This window comes from Cladophialophora yegresii (assembly GCF_000585515.1).
Source record: "Cladophialophora yegresii CBS 114405 chromosome Unknown aczIN-supercont1.5, whole genome shotgun sequence".
Classification (NCBI taxonomy): domain Eukaryota; kingdom Fungi; phylum Ascomycota; class Eurotiomycetes; order Chaetothyriales; family Herpotrichiellaceae; genus Cladophialophora; species Cladophialophora yegresii.
In genome coordinates, this window is record NW_006913049.1 from 1391563 (window position 1) to 1415793 (window position 24231).

The following is a 24231-nucleotide window of genomic DNA, read 5'->3' on the forward strand; positions in this document are numbered from 1 at the left end:
AGAGCCATGACTTGGGCTTCAAAGAAATGAGAACCGCCTACTCAGTACTGTAACTCCAACGGCTCCAATGCGTGCAGGTTCTTTGATCGATCCTTCAGTCCGTCCAACTCCAGGCCAAATCTTTAGAAACCCTTCCATCCTGTGGCCGCACAAGTTTTGTTCGTAAACGCATTTCATACCAGTTCGTCATTCATCATACTCAATCCCTCGCTTCCATCAGCGCCGGATACAATGCTTTGAGCCACCTTGACCGCTGACCGCGTCGCAGCCGCCACAACACGCGTTGCCCTCTCGTCATCAACGAATCCATCGCTCCACCCCACGGCCATCGCAAACACTCGATAAATCGCAACAAGCACTCTGCCGGCCCCATCGAAGATATTTCCCAGCATTCCTACTACCACGGATCCATACTGTCCAAACAAACCCCGGCAAAGCATTGTTGGCAAAACGAATGGGAACTCCGGTTCCGTGACGCCAGGTGGCGGAAAAGTATACCGCTCGGCATAGAGAGGTCGCGCGTACAGCTCTGTCATGATGCATTCGAGGATATACCACGTCCAGAAAGTTAGGATGAGGTAACCAAGCCATGTCGGCCGGCCGGGGAGCAGTATAAGTGTCTTGGAGTTGGATCCTTGAGTAGTGGCGACGGCGCGAGGATGGAAGAGAAGTGGAACGGGGAGTGTGAACGTCGTGTACGTTACCGGGAAACCCAGCCATGATGTGACCATGTGAGAAAATGGGTGGACATGGGATTTGAGGTCGTCGTTGGCTCGGCCGCATACCATGCAGGACTGCGTTGGTTCGTGCACCGCCACGAGGGCTTGAGTCTGTTGATCCGGTGCATGCCAAACTTTCTGTTCTAGTCTTGAGATGCCCTTTCGTGCTTCGTGCAGATTCGACATTAGCCTCTCCATCCGGCTCGCCAAATGCCCGATAAAAGCGACGTCGGACGTGGATCCCACCTCATCACCTCGGGTAGCAGAAACAATAGCATCGTTTCTCTGCCTTAGAGCAAGAACCTCCTCCTCGGCACTTGTTCGGATAAGCGAGGTTAAATCCGCCGTAATGTCCGCAGCGTCGGTGAGGAGGTCTTCCATGGACTGAATGGTGGCATCGCCTAGGTTCAGGGTGTCTGTATCGTCACGGGCATCCGAGCGAGCTTCATTGATGTCGCGTGATACCAGGCGCTTCTGCTTGGCTTCGTTAAGCACATTTGTCAATGCGCTGGGAGGGAGGATGATTTGCTGAGTTGTGGCAGGCTGTGGAACTGCTTCTGGCCGCTCTTCGCCTGTTGCTGCTGACTGGCCCATTTCGTCTTCCGCACCGGCCAGCTTCTCGCTTTGCTTCTGGGTATCGGCATTTGTGACGGGCTCAGTAACTTCCTCGACGACTTCAGGAATAGGGACAGTTGCCAGGCGGGCACCATTGGGCAAAGGAGTATCAATCCATCCTCCAGCACTGATGTGAGGGGTCTGAGCATACTGCGGCACTTTCTGTGTCTGTTTTTGTGTCTTGACCGTATCAGGCAGGATGGTATCAGTCCACGCGCCAACAACCTTTGGCGTCTCCGCAACTCTTCTACTGAGGGCCACACCATTGGCACGAGTTTCTGGGGACCGCGCCTTTGGATCTTCTTCAGAAGGTGGTAAAGGGATGGCGGAAGCTTCCTCGATTTCTCTGACCATGTCATTTAGAGCGGGACTTGCTCGGGGAGTTGTGCTTACGGCCCGAGCGAGCCTCTGCAACTGATCCAGAGAATCCGACACTGAGCGTTGGGATGATTTCGATTTGTCTGTGCTCTGGCTCGACGACCTGTACACAACAACTGGCGTGTCCGGAATTGCTTGACCCACCTCAGGGTTACCATGGAACTGACTGACCGGCGATTGCTCTCGTGGTTCCGTAGGCGCTGGTTTGCGTTCCTCGGGAGTGAAATTGCGTGACGGCTTCCGTACAACCACGTTAGGGTCTTTCACACGGATTTCATCCAAACGGTCTGAGGTCACAGCCCGTTTCATAAGATCTTCCATCTCCTTCTCCCTCAATGAGTCGTTCAGGTTGTTCCGCCCTCGAATTGGTGGGCTTTCAGAGACTTGGAATGACATGCCAGTGAAATCGTTTTCCCACTTTCTTATTCGGTCGACCGAGCTCTGCTTGGAGATGGAAGAAGGCAGCGTCTTCAATGGGGTGCTGTCTCGAGGCGTTGAACTCTGTTCGATCGATGGCAATGGGACGTCGGCCCCTGCTGCCGCCCAATCGATTTCGGACTCGGCATCGTCCCCGTACTTTTGCGAGATAGCAAGATGTTCTTCTGCAGCTGCTGGCTCGGGATCGGACTCTCTTTTGTCTGCATCTTCTTTCGCTTTAGCGGCGCGTCTCTGAACCGCGTCGTGCCGCCATCTAGCAAGGAAGGCACGTGTTGAATCCCTAGTCTGCTTATCATAAGTGCCTGCTGAAGTAGGCTCCGAGTGCGTCGAAGATACCGACGCGGTTGTAAGGTCACTCTGCGGCGGTCGGTAATTGCGTGTCCTCGAGGGGTCTTGATAAGGTCCGAGCCCACCATAGGAGCGAGAGAATGCCGCCGCCCTCGGGTCTAGACCAGGTACCAGACCTTCGGTTCCTACCACAGACTCCATGTTTTGGCGAGCTTTGGTCAGGTCGACTGTCCTTTCCACTTCCCGAAGTTCATCTGGTGTGTCACTCCCAGAACCATCATCTTCCGGCACAGCCCTGGGCTCCAGCCTACGACTAATCTTGCTGAGTGGACGAAGCTTTCTTTTCGGGGTGGTATCGGCGCTAGTGTCTGAATACGCCTTGTGCAGCCCGTTTGCGCCAGCACCTAGGATATTGTTGAACGATATGGGGCCACGATTAACGATACTAGCCAGATCGTCGCGCCGATGTCCGCCATCAACCTTCCCATTCGCTCTGTCCCCAAAGTTGATTGGCACGCTTTGTCGCAGTCGTTGGAGTCTTGCTCGATCCCGTGCGCGATCAATAACATGAGGCGTCAATTTTTCGGCCAGCACACGGTCGGACATCTCGTTCTGAACGAAATCCAACGTACCAAGGGTAGGAGGTGCAGATAGACTCCCGGTCCGGTCATCGATAGGCGATTGAATAGGTGTCGTGTGGTTTGATGCACGGTCCTCATATTTGTGTCCCTTACTTTGTACATCATCGGGGACAATGGCGTTCATATCTAGCTCTATGGTGTCCGGCTGGTCTCTTTCAATTCCCTCCTCGTCACTGTCAACGTCTCTTTCTGTGGCCGCAAGATCCTCTTCGTCTGCTATTCTCTGGTACGACTCATGGAGGCCGCCAGGAGGGCTCGAGAACTCGCTGGGACTCCTGACGGGTGGCCCATGTCTGGACTGCGGTGGTGTGGTGAGTCCATTTGTTCGTGTAGGACTCGGGCTCTTCCTCTTCGTAAGCTTGGGCGACGATTTTAGCTGCTTGCTTGTGCGCGCATTCGTGTAATCCAACAGCGAGGTACGACTCTGTTTGTTGCCCAAATCTTTGGCTGTCTGCAACGCTCTAGTCGCAGGGAGGGCGCGTCGGGGTTTGACTGCTGCGGGCTTCGCCTTCGAAGGTGATGGAATTAGGGAGGTGCTGGAGAGACGCGAGTCATCGAGCAGGCTGTCGGTGAAGAAGTCTACGCTCGGAGGATTTCTGGAGTGCTGATCATTGCGCCTACTTGACGACAACGGGTTGTTTTCCTTGTTTCGAGCCATGGCGCGCAAAGTCGCATGCTTGCCCTTGCATGCTACCTGATACAATGCAGTGACGATACTGGTTGTAATGCCATGTGGAACAGGCGCGCGCGGAAGGGAGAGTGAGGACTGCGACAAGGTGCAAACAAACACCCAAAGCGGGATCGAGCGAGATGCAAGATGCGATCGCGAGTGGATTCGCCCGGTTCGATAGATGCCAAGCATTTTCTTCATTAAAGCAGCGAGACCTTTTCATCACCACTTCCTTCACAATCAAATGATAACGATATCGTAGGTCAATCTCTTAGTCCAACGCAGTGCCCAAAGTGGCCTGACACAAAGCAAAACAATACTCCAGTAACGCGTATAGAAGGCCGAAGCAAGGATGTGGCCAGTCAACCAGCAGAAAGATACTTCCACCTCTCCCTCGCCTCACTCTCCCGTCTCTCCTTCTCTTCCTGGCTCATCATCTCTGTGCCTTGGGCGATTCTTTCATCCCTCGACTCAAGAACCCGTTTCACCTTCCACGCCATAGCCGCAACAAGCGCATACAATACTGCACTGACAAATTGCAGCGCGACCATGACATCCCAAATACCCTCATTTCCCCCTGTTCTAGAAGGGCATTCGTTTCGCTGTAACGGGCCGTTGGCATCGTTGTTGACGCAGGACCCAAGGAAGAGGATAGAGCTGACGAAGTGTAATATACTGAACGTCGCCGAGAACCACAATGCCAATCGCGGTGGGTTGATCCGGGCGAGGACATGCAAGTGAAGCGAGGGGATCGCATTGAAAAATGCGAGGCCTGGTATGAGGATGGGTTGGATAACTTGGCCACTATATCGCACTGTCAGCTTTCCATTGCGCGGGGCTGTGAGTGCCCACCAGTATTTACGAGGTGCAGGACGTACAAGTTCAGCTCGGTCTTCAGTGAAGCAATCCACACGGCGCCCAGTGCTATCTCAACCATGCTGAGTATGCCGACGGCAAGAACGAGCCAAGGTGCGAAGCCTGTCCATTTCGCTGCTTTCCGCCATCGTTCGTCGCCTCTAAATGAGGCATCGGCAAGGCCTTCGATCCCTAGCATGACGAAGATCGTGTGACTCTATCGCGTTGAGCGCTCTGGACACCTATCCGAGATGCGGGTTCTTGCTGAGGGGCATTGACTTTTGCTGCTTCTCCGAAGGTGGACCTTACAATGCCGACTCCCTGCTCGTTTCCACTTCAACAGCAAGGTCGTTGCTCGAAGTGTCCTGGAGCACAAGCACACTGTTGCATCTCTTACAAATGCCTGGGGTGAGGCGATGGTCGAGGGCTGCTATTCTACAATGTCGCAATAGAAGAAGATTGGAGATCAACGGAGGCTCTCATAGTCTTAAGTCATTGAATGCGGGTAGCAAGGTCACAGTACTAGTGGTAGCGTACATATGCATGTTGATCTTTCCCCAGCCCTAATCACATTGCTATCCCGCGTGTGGGGTTGGTGTGGGAAGCCTGACAAACCTGTCGTGAGCCGTTTAGGCACCTGGAAATCATTATTCGATGTCGCAAAAATAGCCGAGCCAAAGCTTGTGATGGCTTCGCACGAATATAAGCTTCATGACGATCGTTGTGCCGGTACCCGAGCCGTGGGGCCTAGACAGTACTGTGCTGGTTCGTGTTGACACGAACTTGTCGTCTCTAGCCACGGCTAAGGTAGAAGGTCCGACGATTGGCGGTACGGGTTTTAAGCCCAGCATGTTACTGTATGTTGAAACCTTTTGGTTGCTGCCGCAATGGCTGATGAATGCTATGATGGTCAAAGCCGGCGACTCTTTCATGTCTTCATAAATCTTAACCGACCCACATTCATTGAGGGAGGCTGACGGCGCTCATGCCCATATCTCTGCAATTTTGGCACTGAGCGTCTTGGCCACTTTCTTCCTCGGGATCACATTTCCAAGTCGATCACTTATCATGGAGTCCCGCGGCGCCCCTTTCTCCCGTCCTTCGTACGCCTCTGCCAAGGCACGGGGAGTAGGCCAGTTCTTCTGAATCTCGACAGCTTTCTCTCCGGTCACGCCTCTGATGCACATCAACATCTTGAGATAAACGTCTCTTAGTGTCATGCTCTCGGACTTGTCGCACATGGCACTAAACACCGAAAATGTCATGCCAAATACTCTGTCCGGCGAGGTCTTTCGGAGACGCCCCAACAGCAATGTAACTGCTTCAGTCTCGAAACTTTGAGCAGGTATGACATTGACGTCCCTCGCTTCATACAATGCTTTCAGGGTCCTGGTCATGCGCGCCAAGTAGGAGATAGTGTCGTCAAGCTTCGTGGTCTGCTTGACGAAGAAGTTATCGACAACTTGCATACTGGCAATTGCGCTCTCGACAGCATCTTCGTATTTGTCCATCCTCTCCTGGGAAACTGAGTATTCTTCAACCAGGTATGTAACGTTCTTGATGCCGGACTTGTGAAGCCGGAATTTCTGCTCATGAAACCTCCCGTCTTTGATACTGCTGATCAAGTCATCGAGTCGCTTGCGCTCAAGGATGTGCTCGAGCACAATTTCAATTTTGGCGTCTCCTTCGTCATCAATATTAGCACCCTTCAAGTTATCGTTGTACAATGGGCTGACTTCTGCGACCCAAAGCACGTCGCCGAGGGGAAGAGAGCGGATAATTGGAGTAATACCGAGCTTCTTGAGCTCCTCGGAGATGTAGTCTCGGTCAGTTACACTCCGGACCTCGCGCATATCGAGCACGATTTTTACCTCAAATGATCCGGCTGGTAAGATGATGGTGTCTTCTGTCGAGGAGCCGGCGCTCGTAGGTCTTCGACCAGTCCGCCCTTTGACAGTTGTTAAGCTCATCTCTGGTTCCGAATCAGGCCAGTCATTTTCGGAAGCAGATACCAGATCAAGGATATCAGATGGCTCTTCCGGACCTGGGACCTTCGTGCTTCTGTGCTGTGGTCGAGGTGCTGGCGGGGGTCGACTGGAAAATAGCTCAGGCGTTATAGACCTCGTAACAGTGGTTGGAGGAGCTGCTGCAGGGTTTCGTTTGGTGACTGGACCAGGCAAGGCTGATCTCGATATCTTCTCGTCCCCAGCTGGTACGCTTTTCTGCTTCCGCGTCAATTTCTCCACGAGACGGCCCTCCTCGTTGGCCTTGATGCCATCCGCGACTTCCCACCCTTCATCCGATAGATAATATTTCTTGGTTGGATGACCCTTGGTGCACACAAGCTCTTTTGATTCCAATGTATTCATGGACTTCCACGCAGTAAAGAACTTTGTGGTATCACTCGGGACGGTGTAGCTCGAATCGCAGTGTTCTTGTGCTACCCTAATAAGCTCTGCCTTTGGAATAGCTTGATTGCTGTCCCGGTCCAATGTGCCCAAAGCTAATATCAGGCCGTAGGCACCAGAGCGGTATTTTGGGACATATGGCTGGACCCTGCGCTTCTTTTGGACAGGAGAGGATCGTTCGGCTTCGGCAGCTGTCGCCGCATCTGACGCTATGGCCTCCGATGCCCTCTTTGCCCTGCGTCTATTTTTAGTTGGCATAGGTAGACCATTTTGCTCACAGTGCTCTTTCAGCTTGTTTGTCAGTCTGTCGCACAGTTTTGGCCCGAGGCCATTGAGCGATCGGGCTTCGGAGGGGTGGCTGAACTGTATGGGACATGCTATCACCGAGTTGTATGCTTTCTTGTAGCTTTATCTGAAGTCAGTCCTGCGCTTTAGCAAGCATGAGTGTGGTAGCATACACAGTGTAGCTTTTGGCACTCTGTTCTTTTGCTTGATCCATCCATTCCTTGAGCCATCCCGCCAGTAACGGGTTCATACATGCTTCAGTCATTTTCTCGAAGACTTAGAGGTACAAGTGCGGTCGGCATCGATATTTAGGTTCGATGCCGCAGATCTGAGTGGGGAGCGAGTATGTGCATTGTCGCTTCTGGCTTGTCACTCGATCATCGGGTAAACAATCGTGACGATACAGAAATGCCCACCCCGAGGTTCTTCCGATCCGGGCGCGCCGCGACCTCTTGACGCGAGATCATGTGACCAGGGCCGCCTGCGTTCTTAGCCGCTCCACTTTTGGGAAAGCAGTGTACGAGACAAGTTATCTGCACTCTGCCAGTACAGTAATCTTGTGCTGCCTGTGTCACGACAGACTCGAAAAATCTCAGTGATCATGACGTGGGAATCCAAGTGCCGAACGGCTTTGCTCCTATGATCGTACTGAAAGACTGACCTCATATCCGGTAAAGCCACTCAACTCCGTCTCATTCATTTGTCCCGACTTTCGCTTAAGCAGGTAATGAATCATGGGAGAGAGATTGGCGAGATGAAGGCACATTCCTTCATTGCGCTCGCGAAATATTGCTTGACCAGCGCCCGCGTGTTTACTACCGGCCTACAACATTGAATGGGCTTCGAAAGTAGAGCAATTGTACTATCGGATAACTGTGCACTCCGACCAAAGTTTGCAGCTAAGCTGCCGAGCTATGGCGCATGATTGCCGGCGGTATGTGGAGGGAGAGGTAAAGAGTAACTCGCTCCATGATCTGCTATTTCACATGCAGGAACAGGGAGGAATTGGATCATCCACCACCAACCCTTTCTCAAACCCGAACCTTATTTCGTCATGGTAGACTCGGGAAATATCCTCTCGGACGGCTTCCCGGCGGTACCCGTGCTAGTGCTTCTCTCCGCAGGTCGTGCGCGTTCTGACGGAGAGGGCTAGGAAATACTGATGACGGTAATGACAGCGTTGAACGAAGATGTGTTATTAAAGTTCGTTTCTTCGGTCGAGGCTTTCTGTCGACCCTACTCAAGAACTGGTACGTACACAGCACTACCAACAATGTCAGTGGTTCTCGTTCTCGCGTTAGCTTTCTGTGGAGCTTCCAGCGCTCCAACTCCTCAACAGAGTGGTGGAGTGAGCGGAGGTGAAGGTGGCAGTGGCGCGCAGTCCAGCGGCAGTGCTCTACAAGCAAGCAATCCCATGACACTGACCAGCGGCGGAAGTGCATGGCCTACCACCTCCTTACTTGGACCTGAGAACAACATTGTTTCCGTGACCACGGAATCGGCGAACCAGCCAACATATACGCTGGTGCCGAATCAGGAAGCCCCGGCAGACAATGGCATGATACTCGATTTTACAAACGAGGAATACCCACAGGCAATCAGGGGTGATAATGGGGCGAGTGACTTTACTGGATTCAATGCACCATATGATCGTCTCAATCCTAATGCCTTTGCCCGGCCTGGAACCGATGCAGGGGATTCGCCAAACTTCAAATGGCCAATGGGTCTATCGAGCGCTCGTTCCGGCACTGGTGGCGGCAACCCAGGGTATGCACGACAGCAAAACATTGATGAGCTTCCCATATCCCAGAGCATGGCTGGAGTTGGTACGTTCTCAGCCCAAGCCTGTTTTGCCCATTGCGGAGCGTTTACGGTGGCTTCCCTCCTTGCCAAATCTGACTAACAAACGTTTGCAGATATGAGACTAGCTCCGAATGCGCACAGAGAATTGCATTGGCATTCCGCGAATGAGTGGTCCTATGTCTTCAACGGCAGTGCGAGGATTTCTGCTGTAGACCCAGCTGGCCGCACTTACGTGGACGATATTCAAGCAGGCGATCTGTGGTTTTTCCCCGCCGGAACGCCGCACTCGATCCAGGCAAGCCCAGATGGAGTCGAATTCCTCCTTGTTTTCAGCCAGGGCGACTTCTCCGAGGACGCCACAGACCTTGTATCAGAGCTTTTCCTACGGAACCCCAAGGAAGTCCTAGCGAAGAATTTCCAAACAGACATCAGCGACTTTGACAACCTTCCCCAGGACGAGAAATACATCTTCAATGCGGCACCTTATCCAGAAAATCTCACAGAGGTTCAGCAGAGTGTCCTTGGACCGACTGGCCAGGTGCCCTCCGATCAAGCCTACACCTACCACCTATCCCAACAAGAACCTTTACAAGTTCCAGGTGGTACGATCCAAATCGTCGACCCGACAGTCTTCCCGGTGGCAGAAAACTTCTCCGTGGGATTTTTCACCATTGAGCCAGGAGCAATGCGCGAGATCCATTGGCATTTGACCTCTGACGAATGGAATTTCTTCCTATCCGGAAACGCACGAATCACGAGTTTCACTGCCCCCGAGTCATCGCGGACATTCGACTTCGAGGCAGGAGACGTGGGATATATCCCAGTCGAGAATGCTCATTATATCGAGAACACTGGAAACACGACAGTTAGGTACATGGAGGTTCTGCAAGCTCCTCAGTACCAAGACATGAGCGTTAGTCAATGGCTGGGTCTGACGCCTGCGAATGTGGTGTCGGACACATTGCATCTGCCGCAGAGCCTCATCAGTCGTCTGCCCAAGGTCAAGAACTACATCGTGCCTGGCAATGCGAACTACTCGACCACGAACTTCACCGTCGAGCCGTCGGCGGTTGTAAAAAGGAAAGAGCCAATGGGTTACAGCCGGAATTCAAGACTATTCTAAGTCTGCCCTGAGAAGTAGCGCTTCCGGGCGGCGGGATGATCCGTATACTAGGTACCCATAATAGCAGCTCAGTACTTTCAATCTAACTGTATAATGGCGCAGCAAAGAGTAACATGTTTCTCATTGTACTAATGTAATCCCAGGGTGTATTGTACACAGAGTGAACCCGTTACCACGAGTCACTTCCCGTGTATTCGGTGTATTCCAGAAGCCTAACCGACAGAGAACGATATTGGTTGGCCCTACGCGCCAAGTTCGTCAAAACCGGACACGTCGCAGCATTTAGATACGAAAGCAACGTCGTAACGTGCTGTGACTCACGGTACAGCTATAAACTACACCAATATTCGATTTAGTCATGGCACCTGCTGAGATCCTCTACTGTTCAGCACCTGCCCAGCATGAAGGTCGTCGTCGAGCCCTACAACCCCGCCTGGGCAACGCAGTTCCAAGAACTTAAGTCTGAGCTCGAACAGATCCTTAGTGGGGTCACGTACATCAGCATAGAGCACGTCGGGAGCACATCCGTGCCCGGCCTCGCTGCGAAACCCACCATCGACATATCGGTCATCAGCGAGCGGCAGGACATCCCCGCTGCTATTGAATCCTTGACGACCAAAGGCGGGTATGTCTACATGGGCAAAATGGGAATCCCAGACAGGCACGCATTTCGCAAACCGGGAGTGGCGCCGACGAGAAATCTGTACGTCTCGGTCAAGGGTTGTCAGAGTATTAGGAACCAGCTTGGAGTCAGAGATCTTTGTCGAAGTGATCCAGCCGTGAGATATGCTTATGAGAGGAAGAAGTTGGAGCTAAGCCGGCAGGAGTGGCGGAATGTCGACGAATACTGCGAAGCCAAAAACGACATCATCGCCTGGATGCTGAAGAAGGCGGGAATGGGCGAGGAGGAAAGAGAGGAGATCAGACAATTGAATAAAGTGAACGAGACGAAGGCGGGGGGGACGATCGCCTCGCTAAAGGTCCTCAGAGATCCTTTTGGCACCCGTCTAGCCCACGGCTCAATCCCCTCACCGATGTGCGCCATGGCAAGAATGGGCGAGGAAGCACGAGACCGGAACAAGTGTCTGGACGTGGCGACAACTTGGTGGCCGGATACCCTTGTGAACATTGTTTTGTGCATTCCTGATCCAATTTTTCCCAACGATAGTCCTGTAGCCCTTCTCTTCCTTTGGGAGCGTACGAGGTCCAACAGTGGCATGAGACTTTTAGCCAGTCGAGATGAATGAACCTGCTAAATCCTGCGAATACTGTGCACAGTACACAGTACAGCAGTACACGGTACAGTGCACATTTTTGACCGATGCCAGATGACATCAGTGGACTTCATATCCCCGAAGTTTGCTGTTCGTCACCACGCCTAACGAGGACGAACACTTGCAGGCGGGGCGAAGAATCGCGATGGCAGTCGATTTTGGTGGAGTTGCAGCATCACTCTGCATGTGGTGCAATGCCTCTGGTGACAGTCTTCTGCATGACATGTGCACACTGGAAAGATATGGGAGGATTGCGCGCAACAACTCTCGATCCTCAAGGCCTTCTTTGTCTCCATCACGATGATGCTGCTGAGGGGAGATAGAGCAAAAATGAGCAGCCCACTGACACCTGGCGAATGAGAGAGTTTTCAAGTGAGGGAAAGCAGTGGAAAATTCTGTGGGACATATTATGGAGTACGACCACACACCGAGACACCTCTGTGTGCTGCATGCACTTCGGCCCAATAACAAAGGCTAAGGCGTTAAGTGTAGTGGCGGCAGCTAACTAACCGAAGGATTTGGCGACGGCCAATGGGCAGCCCCAGGGCCCTGAGCACGACCCTTGGCTGGCATCATAAGCGTTGGGAGCGACAAGGGTCCATGGCCGTTTCAAAGCGCTCAAATTGGAGATTCGGCGAAGCGCGACATGCACCACGAACCATTTCTACGCCTTCGTTTGCCTCTGAAACACCTTCATCTTCCCAGCTGTTAGATATTCTTGGACAGTTCCCCTTGTTACATTCTCACATCAGCAACACATTCGCTCAGGATATTCTTTTAGTTCGTACAGACAGGTCTCCTTTACGCATCATTGTCTCTCACTGAAGCCCGTACACCTCCTGAACCGCACTCGCCTTTGTTCCCGAGCCGGAAATCCATTGTTTACAGAAATACTCCAGGAAAGCATCTTGGCAGGTCGTTCGACCAGCGGCTGTCAATCACTGCGGTCTTGCACCCGTATTATGCGAGCATACTTGTAAAGTTCTGCATTGCAGAGACAGAAGACCCTCGGAACAACATGTCGGCGGCTCAGACTCTGTACCCGCGCCAAACATCGTTCGCCCCAGATGCCAATCTTTCACCAGGAGAGCAGGTCCTCCAATTGATTGCCAACCCTTTTCAAACTTCAGTGCGTATGCCCACAGCTCCCACGGAGGCACACCCGCTAACCTCTTTCCCAGCTTCAAACCGGTGCCTTTTGGGCTTCTCTTGCAACATCACTAGGAATCAGCGCCGGTCTCGCGCTCCTTTTCTGCCTCATCCGCCCTCGAAACAACGTTGTCTACGCTCCACGACTGAAAAATGCAGACAAAGATCACGCTCCACCACCGATTGGCAAGGGGTTGTTTAGTTGGGTGGCACCTGTTAGGCAGGCGTCTGAGCCATTTCTGATGGAGAAAATCGGAGTGGATGCCGTGATCTTTCTGCGGGTCACTCGCATGCTGAGGAATATGTTCCTGGTCCTCGGATTGATCGGGATTGCCATCATGATCCCAATCAACATCACTCAAGGCAACAGAGCAATCACCGATGGGTTGGACGCCTTCGCCATCATGACACCCTTATTCATCTTTGGCGGTGGGTTGTGGGCTCAGGTGGTTATGGCATGGCTGATGGATTTGGTCGTGATCTACTTCCTTTGGTTTAACTATCGTCGAATCCTGAAGCTGCGCCGAGCTTACTTGGAAAGCCCGGATTACCAGAGGAGTCTGCACGCTCGGACACTGCTGCTCCGCGATATCCCAGGCCAACTTCGGAACAACGAAGGCATCGCACATGTGATCGATGAAGTCAACCCCACGGGTGCAGTCCCGAGAACCACGGTTGGGCGGAATGTCAAGGTCTTGCCCGACTTGATCGAAGAGCATGAAAAGGCTGTCCGGGAACTCGAGTCTGTCCTTGCAAAGTATTTGAAAAACCCAGACAAGCTACCACCGAACCGCCCAATGATCAAGGCACCTGGCAAGTACAGAGGTCAGACCAGCGGAGGCAAGGTCGACGCCATTGATTACCTGACCGACCGAATTCGAGCGCTCGAAATGGAAATTTCCGATGTGAGAGATCGTGTCGACAACCGCGATGCCATGTCCTACGGGTTTGCCAGCTGGGATCAGATTGCTCAAGCGCACACGGTGGCCTTCCAGGCACGGAGCAAGCGGCCACAGGGCACCAAGATCCAATTAGCACCTAGGCCGAATGATCTGATTTGGGACAACCTGGCACTCTCTCGAGCTTCCCGGAAGGCTAAGCGGATAATGAACGGTGTCTGGATCGCTGTTCTCACAATCATCTGGACCCCCATCAACGCAGGCATCGCCGTCTTCTTGTCCAATCTGTCCAACTTGGCTCTTGTCTGGCCGGCTTTCAAATCTCAGCTCGAGGCGCATCATGCGGCCTGGTCGATCGTACAGGGTATAGCAGCCCCTGCCATTACCTCGCTTGTTTACCTGCTGCTTCCCTCCATCTTCAGACGACTCCAGGTGCGCGCCGGAGATGTGACCAAGACTGAGCGAGAACGCCATGTCTTGCGAAACTTGTACAGCTTCTTCACTCTCAACAACTTGGTGGTCTTCTCGATTTTCTCCGCTGTTTGGCAGTATGTGACGATTGTGATCCAGTACAACAAAAACAACAACGACCTTTGGACTTCTCTGAGAGAGGGCCAATTCTTCCTGGTTATCACAACCACCCTCTGCCAGATCTCCCCTTTCTGGGTCACTTGGCTTCTTCAGCGAAATCTTGGAGCCGCGACTGACCTGGCACAACTCTGGCAGTTGACCTACGTCTGGTTCGCAAGGACGTTCATGTCACCCACGCCCCGACAAAATATTGAGTGGACGGCACCTCCAGCATTCGACTATGCCAGTTACTACAATTACTTCCTTTTCTACGCTACGGTGGCCCTCTGTTATGCAACGCTCCAGCCAATCGTGCTGGTCGTCACAGCATTGTATTTTACCATCGACACGTTTCTCAAAAAGTATCTCTTGATGTACGTGTTTGTCACCAAAACCGAATCTGGTGGCCAATTCTGGGTGACCATATTCAATCGGATGATTTTTGCCACCATCTTGTCGAATGTTGTCATTGCCGTTGTGGTGAAAGCGAGAGGAGAATGGAGCCTTGTCGCCGCAATCGCTCCTCTGTTGGTCATTCTGATCGCTTTCAAGTGGTACTGTATGAAGGCCTTCGATCTGGACCTGAAATATTATGCTCGTGGTGCCGCCCAAGATTCAGAACGTATGGCGGCCGAAGGCAAGGCTGGTAAGGCGGAAAGGATTTCTTCGAAATTCGGCCATCCTGCTCTTTACCAGCCTCTGATGACACCGATGGTTCACGCCAAAGCTAGACATGTCCTAGCCGAGATCTACCACGGTCGCCTCAACTCGGAAGCAGGACAATCCATGACTTTCTCCGACATTGCCATGCAGCCCATGAGCGAGACCAGCAAACCGCCTCAGAACGTTCCTTTCGAATTCGTTCCTGAGGCACAGCAAGATTTCCAGTTCTACAGGAACCGCGAGGATTTCCGATCAGAGGCTGGTGACGACTTGCTGTCCGGCTCGAGAGCTCAGACCCCAGCTCCGTCAATTGGGAAGAACGAATTTGGCTCGGCTCCAAGTACTCGGGACTCAAGCCCTGCCCCAACTGTTCCGCGTCAGCCTGTCCACCGCAAGCAGTTTGACCAGTCCAATGTGCCTGCCCAATTCCGAGTGAGTCCTGCCGCTCCTCCTGCCGGCAACCTCGAGCCCCGTCACGGTCCGTACACAGATCCATACGACGACCGCGCGAATTTGCTGGGAAGTGCGGGAGACATCAGGACGCCGAATGGAGAGTTCATGGCGTTGGATCAATTCCGGACACCCATCGAAAGTCGCGACGGCAGCGAATATCACGACAATACACCGAGAGACGAGTTGAGTTATGACTATTTCAGGAGCAAGAGGTAGGACACCTCACGGATGTTCGCTTAGAGTATTTCTTTTTTGGCTCTTGGTTTCAGAAAAGCCAACATAGACAAAAGCTGGCGCATTATGATGACATGAGATCGGGCATGATTGTGATGATGATAGAAGACACAATTGAGGACATTAGAACTACCTCCTCTCCACCTAATTACCATACCATGTTCCTTCTGACTGACAAACATAATCTATGAGTGCAGGGCTACCTCGTACCGTCTCCGAGCGCTCACTGAGTCACGAAGACGAGGTCTTAGCATCAATACGTGATTCAGTCGGGTTTGTCAACTTCCCCTCACATCTGGTTCTTCCCCCGGTCCTCTCCTTTGGCAAAGCAGTGCAAAGCATCGTTACGGATGTTTATGGTCGTCTTTCAGTCTTCTCCATGACGCAAAATCCATAGCACCTGTGAGCCTACCCGCTGGAGCCTACGGTCGAGTTTACCACCTCCCCCTTCCTGCCTTGGCCTGGTCTTGAGGCGGGGTCTTGCGAGGCAGATTACAAAAAGCCTGCCACGTGTTGCGGCGCCTGGGGGTTGAATCAGCCTCGGTGGCGCAGACAGGATGCATCCATGCAGCTGCTCCAAGCCGCCTGTTAGGAGAACAGAGTATGCGGCTTGGATTGGTGACGGCGCCAATGGGCCGCATGGATATGTGCCGCAGGTGCGAAGCGCCAGCCTTACTTCAGTGCTTGAAGATTTCCGAAACCTCTTTCAATCGTCGCAAACTCTGTCTATCCTGCTCTGCACGCAGACTGACAGGATTTAGAGTCAACACTCCTCGTAATGTCCGGTCTTGAGGCAATCATCGGCTTGACGGCTGGCGGAGCAGGTTTAGTCTCGTTGGCCTTTCAACTGACCGAGAGCACGATAAAGCTGAAAGGCATCTACCAGGCAGCCCAAAATGCACCGACTACCCTGTCAAGGCTGACTTTCGACTTGGAGACAATGGCCATGGTCCTACGTCAGCTCGACCAGCATCGCCAAGCAGGTACTCCCACTGAAATTCTCCTCGCACGCTGCATTATAGCGTGCCAACGGGGTACAGCCGAAATCAAAGAGCTGGTCGACAAGCTGGAAACATGTTTGGCAAGGCACAAAGACACGCGGCAAGCTATATACGGCTTTCAAACAACACGATGTCCGTGGGCTTCTAGATAACTTGGAGAACGCAAAAAGCTCACTCCACTTTGCATACACAATGTACTTGGCCGAAGAACAAAAGCTGCGCGACCTTGCGCACAGCAATATGGTGGCGGTCCAGAGTGCCATGATTGGCGACATGCAAACTCAAATGCTGATGCGGACTGCGAGTCTTTCGGATCAGCTAACATTGGTCGCGCAAGCATCCTGTCTTCCGCACCACCAACATGGCAGCGCAAATATCATAGGGCCAGTGGTTTCCAATTTACCTCCCCTGCCAGAGGACCAAAAGGGCTCTGTTGTGAATGATCGTACCGACACACGCAATACGACACGGAAAGGCGCCGGGCCAGAGAACACCAAGTCGCGCTTCCGGGTGACATTCCAGCTTCCTAATTGGATTTCGCGCCGAACATACGATATTGCCTTGCTTCAATTGCAGTGCGGCTGGGATGTGTTACTGCGAACATATAACACCGTCCCCTCTGACTCACTCATCTTTCGCTTCGTTAAACACGGAAATCTCGCAGGACTTAGAGGGCTCATTGTAAGCGGGAATGCGACACCACTAGATGTTCGGCCTAATGATTTTGGAGGTCTGATGGGGAGCTTTGGCCCCTGGCAAACATTGCTTGAGGTGAGTGACACCTAGGGAGGGTAATGCTAATGCTACCAGGATAATTTAACGAGTAATAGGCTGCTGCGATAGATGGACATGTTGATATTTGTCGCTATCTTCTTACCCAGGCCACTTGGCCGGACCATGACACTATTCTGGGTAGAGCCCTTGGTACTGTTAGCTGCGTGTACTGGTGTAGTTGGCATGACAGCTCTGAGTGGTACCGCCTATTCATGGCCGAACCAGACTTCGACGTTGCTCTCGACAACGGTCTTCGGTACGGATGGCTGCAATTTTGCACTACAGCGGAGACGATGGAAATCATACTACGCAGTCAAGCCTTTGCACTCGAGACGCGCCCCGTGGAAACCAGGTTTGAGCTAGCTTCAAGACTGGAGAGTATAGACGCTGCCAATTTCCTCAAATGGGTTGGTTTGAACTCCTCAGATCCAATGCTTGCCGTCCTGCGTAACAGCAAAGGGAAGACTGTGCTCCATGTTATTGCACACCATCTACGAATATACTCGGCCTGGAGCGATAAATACAGTCGAGATATCCAGGGATGGCTTGACCTCGGTGTTACTGTCTTGAAGAACGGGGCAGATCCGTCCAGTGTTGCAGAACAGGATGGAAAGCCATGGCTGACCAGTCCAGAGATACTTGAGACAGAGAATGGACCTTCGCCCCGAGCTCCCGGTTGGTCTCCTAGGGAGACGCTCTACACGCCCCTCCTTCTGGGCTTAGCCATGATTCCTTACTACGGTGACTTCGGGCACCCCGAATGCCTCAAGCACAAACTGCCATACCTGCGCCTGTGGTCCAAGATGGTGCAATGTGCAGGTTTGGACCTATGTGATTATGGCGCAAGTGAAAGTGAATTTTGGAGGTCGATTGTGGGCCGTCTATCGGACTCTGGGTCCGGTTACACGCCGTTCAAGGTGGAGCTTCTGTATGGAGCTACGCCAGAGGAATGGAGTTTCCAAGCCTACCATACGTGGTCAAACCCCCTCTACAGGCTACAACCACCGCCGGGAGCATTCCCTGAGTCGCCTTGGGTACCATCAACAATTGCATGGTTGCCGACACAGATGGAGGAAGATGAGGGACCCTGGACACTCGTTGAGGATAAGCAACACATCACCAACGATGGTGACATCACAGATTTGATCCAGCATTCGACAGAGCCTTTCGAAGACCTCATGGATTCCTATCAAGACGACGCCGGAGTCATCATGCTCATGCAGTACAGTGCCTCGCGCCGACGGAGCACTAAAGCGAGGTCACACAGCGAGCCTCCCTGTCTACGTCGGAAGGAGCTCGGTGACTGCGAAAGGCAAGAATCGTGGCGCTGGTGGTTGCCACCTTATCATTTTTGCCCCGAGCTTCCGTCTTGGAGGTTCGGCTGGACTGGAGGGTATGAAGACCCCTCCTTGATTTGTGATAGCATGTTAAGGCTGATGTTTCACGTAACCAGTTGTGTCAAGGGCATCCATACGGCGTGCTCGTCGGTTCAACAGTCGAGGAATTGGCACTATCACAGCTTCCTGGCGGAAATTGCCGACTGCCAGAATGACGTCGTCTGTACTGGAAGCACTACATATCATCACCCTCGTTGCCGTTGGCCAGCGGGCTGCAGGAATTTCCACCTTGAGCGACTGAATGTACCTGAAGATCTGCGTGACGATCACCCTCGTCGCCGGTACTTCCCTAACGATGAAGACAACGGTGAGAATGGCGGCTCTGTAGAAGGATAAGTCTACGAGCGGAGGTTGGAACTTCACAGCCTTATCTCATAGCTAGAAACGTCTGGTATATACATTGCCTCGGAAAGTCAAAGCAGTCGTGGCATCCCGGTCGTGCCTTACAACATATGATACCATCGACTCCTACACGAGACGACTGCCACAAGTCCTATAGGCTCCCCCAATCTACCAAGAAATTGGCGCTCAACGCCTCCACTGTAACGTCGGTTCGGAACCCTCCTATCACGCTCTGCACGCAAGCCGCACCCGAAACGACCTTACCAGACAGTCTATTCTTCACCCAGGGGAGGCCCTTCGCCGGGTTCGCTTGTATGAAGGGGAAGTGGTCCGTATTCCGGTATGTGACAAACTCGAGCGACTCTTGCTTGGGCAGGTTGCACGTGTCGTTGACCAAGGACGACAGCTGGCGGACTGATACGATCTGGTCAGCCTCACCAGTAAGCACAAGCAGCGGACCCTCAAACTTCCGGCCGCGCTTGTGCGATATATCTGCATATTTTTGGACAATGGGATGCGTGTTGTAGCCTGACTGAACAAGTTGGTCCGGAGACACGTCCGCAAACACCTGGCTTGCCGAGGGTAAGCAACCCGACAAAGGCACCAGGACATTCATCCAGACATCGTTCGATAGCGGCATCATGTTGGAGTGCGGTGGAGGAAGGAAAGGCGGCGGAGACGGCAGCGACGAGCACGTGGTGCTGCGCTGCGATGAATGGCGCTTCCGCGTTCACGGCTTGGGCCAGCACTCGTGCAAGCAGTTAGAACTGGCGTGTCGGCGGCGGTGCGATCGCCACAGTCCCCTTGTATCCGGCTATGCTCGTGTTGGCCATCCGCTTGGAGAAAGAAAGCCTAGGCTGCGGCGACTCCGCCCTGAGACTGCCCTACAGCGGCGAAGGCGTTTCCCGCAGATAAATTCCACGGGGAAAGCCTCGCGAGCAGCAACGACTACATTGGCGAGATCTACAGCCTCATACGGCCGTGCAACCCAGTTATAATCGATGCTCTGCCTGCCGCGAGTCCGACATGAACGGGAGCAACCACCGCCACCCCCTGCAGAGCCAGGATACATGGAGCCATGAAGTGGTACTGCAGGCTGCGGTAACTAGCTGCTGGGTGCACATGCTCCGGAGAAGCCAGTGGCCCCATGGGCCTACTGGGAGGCCACCACCAGCGGCAACTGGCTCTTCTTCAGCGCCTGCCGAGACGCTTGCCTGTCCTCCCGTCTCCAATGCCATTGACCCCTTCCAGACAACAAACAGCTAAATTACAAACTCTCCCACGTCCTGCGCAGCACGTCATCTTCATTCTCACGCGGAGCCTGGTCTCTATGCTCGTTCCCATCAAGCTGCATCTCTGACGGATCGACCTCCACCTCCACGCCCAGTGCGCGCATATGCTCCTCCAAACGCCTCTCCAGATGCCGATACAGCGCGATCAACCGTGCGCATTCGTTGTGCGTGAGTGCGTCTCTTAACAGACTGCCTGTGCGGTGGCGCTCGAGCTCGTCAAAGTCCCGGAGTACTTCCTCGATGTGGTCTTCGAGGCGGAGGTATGCGGTCATATGGTGGGTGTGATTGTCGTTGTCGTGGTTGTCGTGTTGGATCATGTGGATGTTTGTATTCGCGCTGGGGCTTGAGTCGTTGTTTCTGGCGGTGTCTGTCTCTGGGTCGGTTTCAGCCGTAGGTGGGTAACTTTCTGTCCCCATTCCCCTGTCTACTCCTGCGTCCGTCTTTGAATTCGCCTTTGTGTCCGGGGTCCTTCGAGAGCCCGTCCCGCCCCGAAGCCTGGCGTTTCTTTTGGAGATTTCCTTCGAGCACGGCATGAGGACGTTGTCGCCATCGAGTTCCTGGACGGGCACTAGTCGGGGAGCGACTCCGAAATGCAAGCTCCTGACATCGGATTTGCGGCTCTGGTGGACTGATGTTGGTTCAGATGATGGCTCTGGCCCCTGCCGTGGTTGTGGCGTCGTCTCTGACTCCGACCTTGTCCTTGTGCGTGTGCTCTCACATGTCTGCACTTCATCGAAATCGAGCTCCAACCGCAGATGACCACGATGGCATGGCCCACGTCCCTGGACTACACCCTTGCAAAGCACCGGATCTGACGCCTCCCATGCGAGCAGGACTTTCGGGGCCCGGGATGACGGTTGGACGGCATTTAGAGCACCAGACGGCTTGTCAGGCGAGGCTTTATTGGTGTGAGACGGTCCCTTGACGCCGTCGGAGACGCTCCACCACAAAGATCCCAGCTTGATGGCCACGAGAGCGATGAGGAGGCAGGTGTGCAAGGAGAGATACCAGGCTATGATCGTCGTGTGGTTGCTGGGAGGCGACGCATCCGGATGCTGGTGGGAGATCATGACCTCGGACGGCTGGTGAGACTGGGCCGGTGACATCCTAGCGGCCATCAGATACGTGGCTGGTGAAGAGACGATGGGTGGAATGGAACGACGACTGAAGGACCAATTTGGCTGAGTTCGGATTGCACTCAGTCGCTTTGGGCCCTCGTTGCAGCGGTGGTGGATGTCCCTTCATGATTGCTCGGTGCTGAGAATTTATGGATGTGACATGTTGGTTGGTGCTGAGTTTGCTGAACCGTGGTTTGTGTCTTGTTTAGTCAATCGCTCATTGTGCAAACGATGCGTGCGTGCCTTCGCTTTGACTGATGGCTTGCTGATGATAGGAAATCAACTGTCCCTGGCTAGCTATATCTTCGGTAGTACTGTGATGTGCTGTGTGGACTGCTCACTTGTTGTTTGTCCTGGTGTGTGTCGCTTTTTGTATACTGTACCTGCGCTTGTGGCGAGTTCGTTTCCACCGAGTGTTCCTTGATGTGGACTGGTAATGACCACCATATGGAGATGGCAGCAATGGACCGGACCGACTGCCGGACTGTCGGGAATGGACGGAATCATTGGAAGGTTTGCAGGAATGAAATGTCATTGTGTGGCCATGTCATTGCGCGTTCACTGGTGAAATCGACACGTACCCCAGAGACTTGGTCACGTTGCGCTGAAGCGATTGATTGAACGATCCTTGTCCAGTGTCAAGCCGGAGGTGTCAGAGATTGTATGTTCATTCGATTGCTCTTCCTGACGCGGAGCTCATGAGCCAAGGCGGGCCGCACTGACTTCATCAACAGCCACAAGTACGGCGGATTTGAGTCTGGTTCCCGCGATCAAGCCTTTGCTCGAATATCCATGGTCACTGTCTCGAAAACTCCTGACTGAGGCAACGACCGCTGAAATCGACACAGACATACTTTGTCGCTGATTCTACCTGCATACACTATCAAGAGCCATTCGGTAGCTTCTCTCCGTTGCCCTAACCTATTCTGCTTCTCATTCCTCAGACTTTACCTCTTCAAAGGTGTTTTCTTGTTCTTCGTCTTGACCGACGCTGCAACAGTCTATGCCAGCTGCCGTAAGTGAGCCGGCTTGTGATCAGTGGAAACAGAGGTCGACATCGTGTAAGTCGCAGCTCGTCTGGAACTTGAAGTGCCCAGACTTGACACATGGGAGACAGAGCCCACCAATGGCTTGATAGAGCTGCCAAATGGTTTCTGGGGGAGTGACATCCAAATGTCTTACCCGAAAGCGGCCACAATCAATATTTAGGTGATTCGTGTTGTTGCCCTGCTGGCGCTTCGGCAGATCGTACATATCCTTGACGTAGGAGCCGAATAGACTTCCTATTTGTAGGAAGGGCTCACCTCTCCGATCCTCCCGCAACCAATTGATGTTCTTGGTTATGACCTCACGATGCCATCTTTGATCTTGCGTGGCTGAGGCGCACTTTCCACAACCCAATGGACCCTCACCATGGTGATCCGGATAGAAAACCGTGGGCAGTCTCGAGACCAGATCCCTTCTTAGCCGTAGCGCTTCTCTCCTGAAGTTCTCCGCGTAGTCAGATATCCCGGCAACATCCAATGGGCCCAGCTTTTCGATCTCTCCGTATGTCACCGACCACATAATTGCCCGAGAGGCTTTGGCGAATATGCCACACAGGTTGAGTAGGTATGAAATTTGCAGGATTTCTAACAGGGTGTTGGGTACAAGCGACTGCACGGCAGTAGTGGTCACCGGCAGCATGGCTGTGAATCCGAACAACGGGGGATTTTTTGGAAGCCTAGCATTGAGCGACTCAAAACACCACGATGGGAGGCGGCCAACGAAGAGGTACTTGTCGCAAAGTAGGCCGACCTGTTTCAGATCCACTCTGGACGATAGGCGGACCACATCACCTTCATGACAGAAATGAAGAAACGTGACAAAGTTGGTGAAACGTTCCTCTAGCACGAGGGGGTTGGAAGTGGTGAACACGCGTCCCTGTGCCCAACGAGTACTGAACTGCGAGCGGAAGTATTGTGAAGTGCGACCCAGAGCGCGAGTAGAGACTCGGACCAATACAGTCGCGTCGACTTGGAATGGCGAGTTGACCGAGATGTATGCGTCGCCTTCCGCCGCCACGTCGTAAAAAAAATGACCTGACCGACCAACGATGTCCCCAGCTGGATACCAGCCATTGACCCTGGTGCCAATTCGTCTCGCCATGTTGGACTTGCTTGCGAGCCTATTGTTCTCTCAGAGGGCGGGTGACGATTGGTTAGAAAAGCTCCTTGTTGTGAAAGGTTGCTTTGCAGCAAGGGTAGAGTTACTGTGTTCGAAGGGTCGAGCCTGGAGAAGGAGTCGTCAGCAGAAAAGGAGGATAAGCGGATGCCTTTCACGGAAAGTGAGGCAGTGGCTCACCACGTCCACAGAAACAGGGCAGTGGCATGTGAAGTAAGGAAGTCGTCGAAGCAGTTGACGCGCCATGGGCTTCACATCACACGCGTACCGAACTGCCTAACAACCAACCGAGAAGTGAAAGGACAAACACAGCAGGTTAAGTGGCTCAGCTACAGCGCACTCTCACGGACTGAGAGCCTGGTTTGGTGCTGTATCATGCGGCTGAGGCCTTCGAGTCCAGTAGAAGTCATTGTAGCCGCATCACCTCTAAATACTTTGGCCGCTGTGCATGATGGCAGTTCCAGCTATTCAAGGGATCGACCATTCCGCGCTGCTTGTAACTGGGCAACATATAGCATATCTGGAGGGAGATTCTTCCCTTTCGCTGTCATGGCAAGAAGAAGCTTCGGCAATGCTAGATTGGATTCGAACATTGCGGTATGCCGTTTGAAGGGAGCTTTGGCTGCCGCGTGTTCAGGTTGATTAGCCATCCCAAGTGAGATGCTCTAACCGTGATTAG

The 24231-nt window shown here is 53.1% G+C and overlaps 10 protein-coding genes across 10 annotated transcripts; 4 read left to right on the plus strand and 6 right to left on the minus strand.

Moving 5' to 3' along the window:
- Positions 1–173: 173 nt before the first annotated feature.
- A1O7_07226 (uncharacterized protein) lies at positions 174–3737 on the minus strand (the record flags this gene model as incomplete). The annotated part of the gene is made up of 1 exon (XM_007761226.1): positions 174–3737. The coding sequence occupies one exon, from the start codon at positions 3735–3737 to the stop codon at positions 174–176; it is 3564 nt and encodes a 1187-aa protein (XP_007759416.1).
- A 374-nt stretch (positions 3738–4111) lies between these two features.
- On the minus strand, positions 4112–4803 carry A1O7_07227 (uncharacterized protein; the record flags this gene model as incomplete). The annotated part of the gene is made up of 2 exons (XM_007761227.1): positions 4112–4553; positions 4628–4803. The coding sequence occupies 2 exons, from the start codon at positions 4801–4803 to the stop codon at positions 4112–4114; spliced, it is 618 nt and encodes a 205-aa protein (XP_007759417.1).
- A 784-nt stretch (positions 4804–5587) lies between these two features.
- Positions 5588–7562, minus strand: A1O7_07228 (uncharacterized protein; the record flags this gene model as incomplete). Its single annotated transcript, XM_007761228.1, has 2 exons — positions 5588–7418; positions 7471–7562. The coding sequence occupies 2 exons, from the start codon at positions 7560–7562 to the stop codon at positions 5588–5590; spliced, it is 1923 nt and encodes a 640-aa protein (XP_007759418.1).
- Positions 7563–8570: 1008 nt separating this feature from the next.
- On the plus strand, positions 8571–10223 carry A1O7_07229 (oxalate decarboxylase; the record flags this gene model as incomplete). Its single annotated transcript, XM_007761229.1, has 2 exons — positions 8571–9123; positions 9214–10223. The coding sequence occupies 2 exons, from the start codon at positions 8571–8573 to the stop codon at positions 10221–10223; spliced, it is 1563 nt and encodes a 520-aa protein (XP_007759419.1).
- A 401-nt stretch (positions 10224–10624) lies between these two features.
- A1O7_07230 (uncharacterized protein) lies at positions 10625–11470 on the plus strand (the record flags this gene model as incomplete). Its single annotated transcript, XM_007761230.1, has 1 exon — positions 10625–11470. The coding sequence occupies one exon, from the start codon at positions 10625–10627 to the stop codon at positions 11468–11470; it is 846 nt and encodes a 281-aa protein (XP_007759420.1).
- Positions 11471–12515: 1045 nt separating this feature from the next.
- On the plus strand, positions 12516–15447 carry A1O7_07231 (uncharacterized protein; the record flags this gene model as incomplete). The annotated part of the gene is made up of 2 exons (XM_007761231.1): positions 12516–12626; positions 12679–15447. 2 exons carry the CDS (start codon positions 12516–12518, stop codon positions 15445–15447), a joined length of 2880 nt encoding a protein of 959 aa, XP_007759421.1.
- Positions 15448–17452: 2005 nt separating this feature from the next.
- A1O7_07232 (uncharacterized protein) lies at positions 17453–18973 on the plus strand (the record flags this gene model as incomplete). The annotated part of the gene is made up of 2 exons (XM_007761232.1): positions 17453–18633; positions 18694–18973. 2 exons carry the CDS (start codon positions 17453–17455, stop codon positions 18971–18973), a joined length of 1461 nt encoding a protein of 486 aa, XP_007759422.1.
- Positions 18974–19130: 157 nt separating this feature from the next.
- A1O7_07233 (uncharacterized protein) lies at positions 19131–19622 on the minus strand (the record flags this gene model as incomplete). Its single annotated transcript, XM_007761233.1, has 1 exon — positions 19131–19622. The coding sequence occupies one exon, from the start codon at positions 19620–19622 to the stop codon at positions 19131–19133; it is 492 nt and encodes a 163-aa protein (XP_007759423.1).
- Positions 19623–20246: 624 nt separating this feature from the next.
- On the minus strand, positions 20247–21377 carry A1O7_07234 (uncharacterized protein; the record flags this gene model as incomplete). The annotated part of the gene is made up of 1 exon (XM_007761234.1): positions 20247–21377. One exon carries the CDS (start codon positions 21375–21377, stop codon positions 20247–20249), a length of 1131 nt encoding a protein of 376 aa, XP_007759424.1.
- Positions 21378–22424: 1047 nt separating this feature from the next.
- A1O7_07235 (uncharacterized protein) lies at positions 22425–23537 on the minus strand (the record flags this gene model as incomplete). Its single annotated transcript, XM_007761235.1, has 1 exon — positions 22425–23537. The coding sequence occupies one exon, from the start codon at positions 23535–23537 to the stop codon at positions 22425–22427; it is 1113 nt and encodes a 370-aa protein (XP_007759425.1).
- Between the last annotated feature and the right edge of the window lie 694 nt (positions 23538–24231).